Here is a 9691-nt window from a genome sequence, read left to right on the forward strand (position 1 = left end):
AAAAACGGAGTGCTAGCTATGTCAGTTTTGATAAGGAGAAAAGGGGAAAAGATGGGGATTGAATAGGTAGTACAGCAGGTAGGGCGTTTCAATTCGCAGCATCCCATATGGTGCCCGAGCACCACCAGGAGTGATTCCTAAGTGCATGAGCCAGGAGTAGCCAATTTTTCACCAGGTCAAAAATTATCCAAGTTTCTTCTGCTCCCCAGGAAAAAAATGATTCAGGAGTCTATTCATTTAAAAAAAATTATCACTGGTGCCAGACAGTATGGCAGGCAGGGTGTTTGCTTTGCACTGGCCAACTTGGGTTCGATTCCCTACATTCCATATTGTCCCCTGAGCACCTCCAGGATAATCCCTGAGTACAGAGTCATGAAAAACCCCTGAATGTCACTGGGTGTGGTCCGAAACCCAAAAATAAAATTAAAAAAAAACACACACACGCTCTCTCTCTCTTCCCTATTCTCCCTGTTTCTTCCCCAGTCTCCAAAGACTTAGTCACTGTTTGATGAACTTACAATATCCAGTCTATGGTAAACTGATTCTTTCAAGTAGACAATACATTTTCCATTTACTTTTGTTCACAAGTACCACTTGCTTTATACTACAGAAATATTTGAGAAGCTGAAGAGACCGTACCAGCAGATATGGCGCTTTGCATTGCACACAGCCAAGCGAGGTTCAATCCCAGAACCATATATAGATCTCTGAGAACTGCCAGGAGTGGTCCCTGAGCACTGCAGGGTGTGGCCAGAAAACAAAAGAAAAAAAAAAAAAACCACATTAAATCAAGGGTTTTCTTTTCTTCTTTTTCATATGATATAGAAATCATATTTTCACAAAACCATGCATGTACATAAAATTTCACAGAATGTAAAACTTAGCACCTCCTACCTTCTTCTACTATTTTTTCTTCATGACACTTTTAAATTTATTTGTGGGTTGGGGTGTTTAGGTCATACCTGAGGCTCAACGGTCATTCCTGGCAGTGTTGTGAGCAACCATATGTCATGCCATATTCAGAACAAGTTAAGTTACAAGCAAGGTAAAGGGCCTTAAACCCCTTTAAAATCTCTAAGGTTCCTGTTGTTTCAGGGGTTAGGAGATATTCAGCAGTGCTCAGGACATACGCCTAGCTCAGTGCTCAGGAGACCAAATAGGGTGCTTGGGAATTAAACCCAAATTGGCTGATTGCAAGGCAAATGCCCTGGCTGCTAGAGTATCTCTCTGGTTCTTCTGAATCCACTTTTTAACAGTGAATATTGGGGCCAGAGAAATAGTTAAAAAATGTGGAGCAAATGCTTTGCAAATGGGAATTCCATGGTCAATTCCCAGACCTATATTGTCCCTAGACACTATTGGGAGTGACCTCCAAGCAACCAGTGGAGAGCAGCCATTGTGCACTAGAAGGTTTGCACAGACACTACATGAGTGAGGCATGATTTACAGACTATAAAACATATCCATTAAAAACGCACAACTCAAAAATCGTTCACTTCATGTAAAGAATTCTGCAATAACCACAACTGCCCCATATCTGGTATTTGCATCACAGCACAAAGGCTCTGTAAGCCCATTTGCAGCCAATGCCTGTTCCATGGTCCCAATTCCGGGCAACTATCTACTTTTTTTTGGGGGGTGGGGGGGGTCACACCCAGCGATGCTCAGGGCTCTGCACTCAGGAATTACTCCAGACAGTGCTTGGGGGACCATATGGGCTGCCGGGGATTGAACTCTGGTCGGCCATGTGCAAGGCAAATGTCTTACCTGCTGTACTATCGCCCCAGCCCCAATTATCTACTTTCTCTATAATTTTGCTTTTTCTGGCTATTTCACACAAGTTGAATTAACATATGGTATCATTTGGGGAGTGAGAGGCACACTTAATGGCACACAGGGGTCACTCCTAGCTGTGACAAGGTTCCTGCATGCACAGCATGTGCTTCCGCCCCATGGAGCTCCCTCCCTGGTGGTAGCAGTCTGACTTCCTTCACTTTACATAAGAACGTAAAGTGAGGTTTACCCATGCACAACGCATGGATCTGTTACCTTCAGTGATGAATAGTATTCACTGCCACAAATAAATCATTGCACGTATCTTTATTCAATACCAGATGGTGGACATTTAGAACATTTCTCCCTTTTAGCTATGATGAGATGCTATAAATAAACACATTTAGGCATTTGTGTGGACATATGTTTTGATTTCTCTTGGGTAGAAACTTCAGGTTGGAATTGCTGGGTTAATGTTTAACTCATGAAGCTGTATTCTAAAGAGTCAATCATTTGGCATCCCACTAAAATATGGAGTTTCCAGCCTCTCCATCCTGGATTTTAATTTAAAGCCAACATTTCATTTTAGAACACTGCATTTTTAACATGTGGCCCAGATAAATTTGGGACACATCCTACTCCTTCCATTTGGAACATCTCCCTAGGAAACAAGAATATTGGAATTATGGAAGGAAAAAATTTAATTTTTATAGGTTTGTTTTTTATTTTTAATTGCAGCAGAAGGAACTGAGCCCAGGTTTCACTCATACAAGGTATGAACTTTCCCACTAATGAAGGAAATCATTTTAAATTACTGGTCGTGCTAATTTCATTCAGAATGATATTAGACATAATACCAGTAACTTCTCTAAGCCATTACATGTTTAAAACAGCCTAAAACAGCACTCTTCAACGGTTTACTTACAGCTGCAGACAGGCACCTGCCCTCCAGAGAGCCCAGGAGTGATACCAGGGCACTGCAGTGGTTTTCAGCCTTTCGACACCTGCAGCCTGAAATCAGTCCATAGCAAGTGGTTTAAGGGAACTGTCTCTTCCAAGACCCGTTTTCTGCTCTGCAACCAGGGCCTGCCACTTCATCACCTTCACTTTTTCCTAACCTTTAAGGAAGGCTTCAAAGTCCACTTAGAACAACACTCACAGACACATTCTATTCAGACTAGGAGATCTTGTATATCTATCTGGAAAGCTAGAATAGCCAGTCTCAAATCATCATCATCATCATCATCGTCATCATCATCTGTATCTTCCCAAGTTATGGGCACCTCTGCTGGGCCTCAGGATAGAGTCCTGTCTCCCAGCTTAAAACATATGTCAAACATGTGAAAACATATGTAATGGCTTAGGGATGCCACTTGTAGAGAAGTTAATGTAATGGCTTAGAGAAGCTGCTTGTTTTCTCCAGATCTTAATTATTATGCTAAGTTTTGGTCTCAAAGAATTATAAACAATTCTAGCTGGTTCTCACAACCTGGACATTCACTACTTCAAGCTGTGCCTTAAAAATGTCTAACACGAATTTCATAGATGTCATGAAATATTTTTGGGTTTGGGGCCATACCTGACTCTGCACTCAGGGATCACAACTAGTGGTGGTCAGGGGATCATAAATGGTGCCAGGGACTGAACTCATGTTGATCACCTTACCCTTGTAGGATAACATTGCTTTGTTCTTCCACAAGAAGCTTAGGTTTATCTGGTTACACCCATCACAGTGCTCCTGAAGCATTTCCACTTCCATTGTGTTTATCTGTAAACAGTCTTCCCTATGCTCTCTTCCCCACCCACTTAATCAGCTTCCCCTAATCAGACTCTGTTAATTTGTAAGATCAGTTTCCCAGAAATCTATGATTTTATATGTATGAGTGAAATACTGCCTTTCTCCTCTCCTTATGCCTTATGAACATTTTACCTTAAAGTAATATCCTTTTTGTATAGATACAGAAAGACCGTTAACATTATGCTTTGTAACTTAGGATTTAATTGGCTTTGAATATTATTCACTTCCGGGCATCTGCTTTCTCGACTTAAGCCTCAGTTGCCCTTAGTTCCTAACACTCCGAAAGCAGGGTCCCGATGAGAAACTGAATGGACCCAGGGCAAGCGGTGAGCTACCCTGGCATCGAAATGGGCCAGACCAAAGTGCCATGATTCTTAACTATAAGTTAAGAGTTTGATCATAGACAAATGCTGTCATGATCCAAAAGTAACGAGGAGACTAGGATCCTGCTAGGGGTGGGAAAGACTATCTGGCCTGAGCACTGTAATGTAGTCTGAGATCGAGATGGCCCTAGAGCATTTTTATAAGTTTAAGATATTTCTTACTGTATCCATACAAAATGATTTATATTATATATGCTTATATGTTTGCTAGACAAGGAGAGAAACACACCCAAGAGAATTCGCTCTAGGGTGGATTGATCTGATAATGAGGATCTGTCCTAGGAGCAGCTTCCCCTGAGGCTAAGAGTTCTACCCCTATTGATTGTGACCACACCTATGTGTGATTGTTTCCCCAATTCCTCTTAGAGAGAGATATAAGGAGACTGTAGAGCAGAGACAGAGGAGAGACAGACAAGAGAGACTGGTGTAGATGGAGAGAGGAATGGAATAAACTGCTACTAATACCAACCAGCCTGGTCCTCATTCCTTCCTCTGCCTGACCATCGCCATAGACCTCCCCGGGTGGGAGAAGGGTGAGACTACCGAACGCGGGTGGCGGGAGAGATAGAGCCACCGCCGCTGTATGCTGCGACCCTTACCTGTATTATTGCTTCAGTTTCTAATGTTGTATCATTTTAAAAAATAAAAAAATTCTCAGAAATTTTTGATCACATAAAAAAAAAAAACTGGTAATGTAGCCCGTGACAAATGAAAGCTGTTTGTATCTGCTCTTTGTATTTAGGTGATAATTAGAATATCTGCTGCAAAATCATACTTTTAGTTAGAATTGACCTTTTCAAATGTAGTTTGTCCTCCTTGGACACCCAGCAGTCACTCCAATGGGTGCTCAGGGGACCACACATTGCTAGGGATAAAACCTGGGTCACCAGAATGCTGTGTTTGCACTCTAGTCTATTGAAGAATCTCTGCCCTTCTCATGTATTTCAATGATAAGGCAATGAAGGCCCCTACGCATTATGTAAGCTAGTCATGAAAATAAATTCAAAATTAGAAATGCTAAGTTCCAGTTCTAGCATAGCCATTATTATGTAATCTTGAACAATTTAACATTCATTATCCTGAATTGCTTCACTTGTAAAACTGGAATGTTAGCAAAGATACTAGCCAGCCCTTCAAATCCAGGGGTTCTACAACCACAGAATCAGGCCTCGAATGGCTCTACCTATACTGAACACAGATATTTTTATCTTGTCATCATTTCCTACATAAAGTATACAATGATAGCATTACAAAGCATTTACATTGCTATTATAAATTAAGATGACCTAAAACACACAGGGAGTTGTGCACAGATTATACAAATATTCTACTGTTTTATAAAAGGGACTTAGGCATCTGAGGATCTGGGTGTCCAAGATAGGTAATGGAACAAATTTCCCATTGAATAAGGAGGGTTAGCTGCATATCATAAGATACTGGTGGAGAGCTCTCTAACAGACATACCATAGTACTATATACATAATGATAAAAACATGTGCACTAACCTTATGGAGTTCATCAAGTAACAAATTTTTCACATATTGTACTGAGGCTAAGTGTGTGTTTATTCTGACAGTTGTGAATGATGGCGGGTGTGACAAGTGCTTTAACAGAGTTTCAAACTTCCTTTCTGCTTCATCTTTACCTCCAGCTGATATAATCTGAAAAGAAAAGAATACAGCTGATACAATCTGAAAAGAATCAATTAATGTCTCTAGTTCCTTTTACAAATTAAAATTATTAAGGGGAATGAACACCTGTTGGAAGACTTACTGTACGTACCAGAATGTCATTACCTTCATTCATTATCAATACCCTAAAGCCCCTAGAGTATTTTTTAACCAGACTCCATAATTTCCACGCAAAGAAAACCCAGGTTCCAAATAAGTACTTTTCATTCATTATATTTGAGTTTTTTTAGCTTCAGGTTTCTGCATGGTTAAATAGTCAGTTTGGGAACTCAAGGATCCTCTTCGATTTTCACATTCAATCTGAGAGGAAATCTAAAGGTGTGAGAAGGTTTAAAGGTAGACAAACCACCAAGCAAAACCAGTGGCACTGAAGCTGCACTCCACAAAAGCGTGCATCACTTCCACCCAAGTGCCTGAGCAAGTGCTCAGACCTGGTGCAAGCACATAAACGGTCTTCTCTTCTTGCTTTCCCGTTGGAATGCTAGGCCAGAAAATGCATGGGCCACACTGGCCTCTAATCCCGGGAAGCAGTTAAGTCCCTGCAGAAAGATATTGGCAATTTCAGATTTTTATCAGGATGAGTAGCAAAAGTCCAAGGCGAGGGCTACTGCGGGGTTTTGCTGCCCAGGCACCGCCTCCGGTGTCCTGAGCCCTGCCAGGAGTGATCCCCCAGCACAGAGCCAGGAGTAAACCCTGAACACGGCTGGGTGGGGTTGTCTGCACCCGACCCCCTAAAAATCAGGACCAGGACTCAATTAGATTGCCTCTGCGTTAGAGAGCGAGTGCAGCGGGGTGGGCGCTTGTCTTACACGCGGCCACTCGGGTTCGATCCCCGGCACCCCCGTAGAGTTCCCCGAGCACCGCCAGGGAGGAATTCAAGAGTGCAGGGCCAGGAAGAACCCTTGAGTATCGCCGTGTGTGGCCTCCAAAAAAAAAAAAAAAAAACAGATTTCGTCTCAGAGGGGCTAAGAGCAAGGAGCGCGTTGGCGCGGGCTTAAGGCGCGGGTTCGAGCCCAGCCCAAGCGCGACCGCCTAACCGAACCGATGAGCCTCCTTCTCTCAGAACTTTCCATTTCGCTAAAAAGAGTGTGTGAACGTCTCACGTTCTGCGATCTCACGTGTCCCTCTGACCTACCTCCTGATTCACAAAGCTTTCTCTGAGGTAATTTTCAACCTCAAGCCTCAGCGCTATTTTAGGGAAAAAAGCCATATTTTCCCCCGACGGCTCAGTCCTCCAAGGCAGAGGCTGGACACGGTGCTTTGGCTCCTTCCGAAGGACGATGGCGACGCCCGACAAATGGGCGCCTCTCAGCGTCTCGGTCCATTCAGGGTCGCGGGGCCCATCCCCGTCCTCCTGGTCCTGCCGCTCCGGGAGGCCACCTCAGGAACACCGAGCGGGCGAGCGAGTCGCGGTCAGGAGAGCGCCGCTCTCCCAGTCGGACCCGCCCAGCCCCGCCGCGGCCGAAGCCCGCAGCCCATTTCCAAACCCGCGCCCACAGCGTCCCCTCAGCAAGCCGCTTCCGGCTTGCGCCACTTCCGGTGGCAGGGCCCACCCACTCTCCCTCCCACGGGCCAATCCGCAGCCCGCTATTCCGTGACGTCATGCGCCGGGTTTCCCAGTGGTGATTCCCGACCTCGGTGAGGGGCGGGAGGAGGGCGCACTACGTTGGGAGGTGCGGCTGGTGGGCGCTACAATCCTCAAAGGAGGGGCCGGGAAAATGCGGCCAATGGCGTGGGGATCAGGCGAAGGCGTGGCAGGCAGCCTGCTGCAGGTGAGGCGCTGTCCTACTAGCTGAAGTCGGCACAGCTGCGGGGGAAGGGAGCCAGGGATCATCCTGAGCCTCGGGTTTACTGAAATTAACCTTCCACGACCTGCTCCGGCAGGCAGTCGGACTTCAGTTGTGAATGAACATGGTTCATTTATTTATTTATGGCTTTTTTTGGGGTCACACCCGGGGATGCTCGGGGGTTATTCCTGTCTTTGCACTCTAGGAATTACTCCTGGTGGCGCTCAGGGCACCATCTGGGATGTTGAGAATAGAATCCAGGTCAACCGCATACAAGGCAAACACCCTTCCCGCTGTCCTATCTCTCAGGTCCCTGAACCTGGTTCAGATTCCCTTCAAAGCTAAGTGATTAAGTTAATTAATTAATCAATCATAATCATGGCATGTGATTAGCCATGAATGCATAAGAAAGTCAAAAAGTCACTGCTAGGATTTGCAATTAGCTAAATTAAGGCTCTTCTAACTTGAGGGTGATACCTTAAGCTCAGCAGATCCTCAACATAGTAAATCATTTTAGGATTGAATAGGGAACTCAGAATAACTCCTCCAGGGGCTGGAGTAAGAGTATAGGGGTTAAGGCGCTTCCTTGTCTGACCTATCCCCAGCACAATCCTGATGCACCTCTTGGTGTTGCCCCAAAACCCAAAGTAATAAAAATTTCCCAGTTCCATGCCAGCGTTTTTGGCAGTATATTGTGGTGATAACAGAAAGAATTTTTAACCCTTTTTTTCTCACAGAGATCACTTTGAAGCATAGTACATTTCCACTTAAGCTACACCAATTCACTGTATCACTGTCATCCCATTGTTCATCGATTTCCTTGAGCAGGCACCAGTAATGTTTCCATTCTACCGAGCCCTGAGATTTTAGCAAGTGCCACATTGGAGGCTCTTTCAGGGTCAGGGGAATGAGACTCATCATTGTTACTGGGTTTTGGCATATCAAATACAACACGGGGAGCTTGCCAGAGTCTGCCGTGTGGGCAAGATACTCTCGGTAGCCTGCCGGGACCCAAGAGTGAGAACTAGACAAATAAGAGGTCCAGGAGCTTGGTTTTATAGTCTCTGGATCTTGGCCGTTGATGGGATTACATGGCCCTGGGAGCACCAATTAGGTTCTGTAAATATATTAGAAGGGACCATTGTCGCCCCTACAATCACCTGCAAAGCTTGCATCTTAACTCTGTACTCTCTGGACCTGTAAAAATATTTTAACTTTCAGCCGTTAAGCTCCACAACCACAAGTTGGTTATCATTCTTTTCATAGAAGCAAATCAAGGCTTCCAGAGCTGAAATAACTCTGCATGGCCTCACAATTAATCAGGAGAAACAGGATCAAGACTTAGCTATTTATGGGGCCAGAACAAACAGCAGGTAGAATGTTTGCCTTGCTCAGGCCCACCCAGTTCAATCCTCAGCATTCCATATAGTCCCCCTGAGGACTGCCAGGAGTAATTCCTGAGTGCAGAGCCAGGGGTAGGTAACCACAGGTGTGGCCAAAAACAAAAACAAGATAATAAATAAATAAATAAAAAGGAGAAACCTTGTTATCTGGATTTCCCTGCCCCGCCCCTTTGCAGTCCTAGAAATTAGAACCCAAGACATGCACCATGCACTTTGTCACCAAGCCACACCCATGCCACCATCAGCTCCTAAAGCCAGCACCACAGCTTTCCACTACAGTATCTTCAATGTTCTTGGGATTCTCCTGGACAGCCGTCTGAAAGTATCAGAAAACCCCCATACCAGGAATTTCTAAAGGAATTTTTCTGCTGTCTCAACATCATGATGACCTTAGTACCAATAATGACTGGAATTTGTATTTAGGAGAAAAGAAGAAGGGATGAAAATGCAAAAGAAGATTCTGAATGGCTGAATAAAAGAGAACCCTGCAGAGTAACACACCCAAGGTTCTCAGATAAGAGAAGGAGGAGGAAGGGGAGGAGGAGGGGCAGGAGGAGGGGGGGGGGGGGAGGAGGAGGAGGAGGAGGAGGAGGAGGAGGAGGAGGAGGAGGAGGAAAAAAGACATTGAGTTTAAGAGATCATTGGCTGCTGAGGTCTTCCCCCAGATTGTGTGAAGAGAGCATTTCCTCCGTACAAGTCTTTTCCAAGAAATGAGAAGCTGGGTGGTAAATAGAGAAGTATTTCTCTAAGGGAGAAAGGACCCTTTTAGGAAGACAGCCACAAAAAGGTTATTAAAGCTATCCACTTCCAATACTTGCTCTGATTCCCCAAAGGAGGGAAAGAGCAGTGAGGAACC

The 9691-nt window shown here is 44.7% G+C and overlaps 1 protein-coding gene across 2 annotated transcripts in view; it reads right to left on the reverse strand.

The window, feature by feature from the left end:
• NSUN6 (NOP2/Sun RNA methyltransferase 6) overlaps positions 1-6920 on the reverse strand; it is a 33236-nt gene extending 26316 nt beyond the window's left edge. For both annotated transcript variants that reach the window (XM_056114618.1, XM_056114617.1), the window contains exons 1-2: positions 6781-6920; positions 5460-5615 (exon numbers count right to left, since the gene is read on the reverse strand). In XM_056114618.1, the coding sequence (XP_055970593.1) occupies positions 5460-5615; positions 6781-6855 (231 nt within the window). In that variant the 5' untranslated portion in view covers positions 6856-6920. The remainder of the gene's footprint in view (positions 1-5459; positions 5616-6780) is intronic.
• Between the last annotated feature and the right edge of the window lie 2771 nt (positions 6921-9691).

Source organism: Sorex fumeus, unplaced genomic scaffold (assembly GCF_029834395.1).
Source record: "Sorex fumeus unplaced genomic scaffold, SorFum_2.1 ptg000026l, whole genome shotgun sequence".
NCBI lineage: Eukaryota > Metazoa > Chordata > Mammalia > Eulipotyphla > Soricidae > Sorex > Sorex fumeus.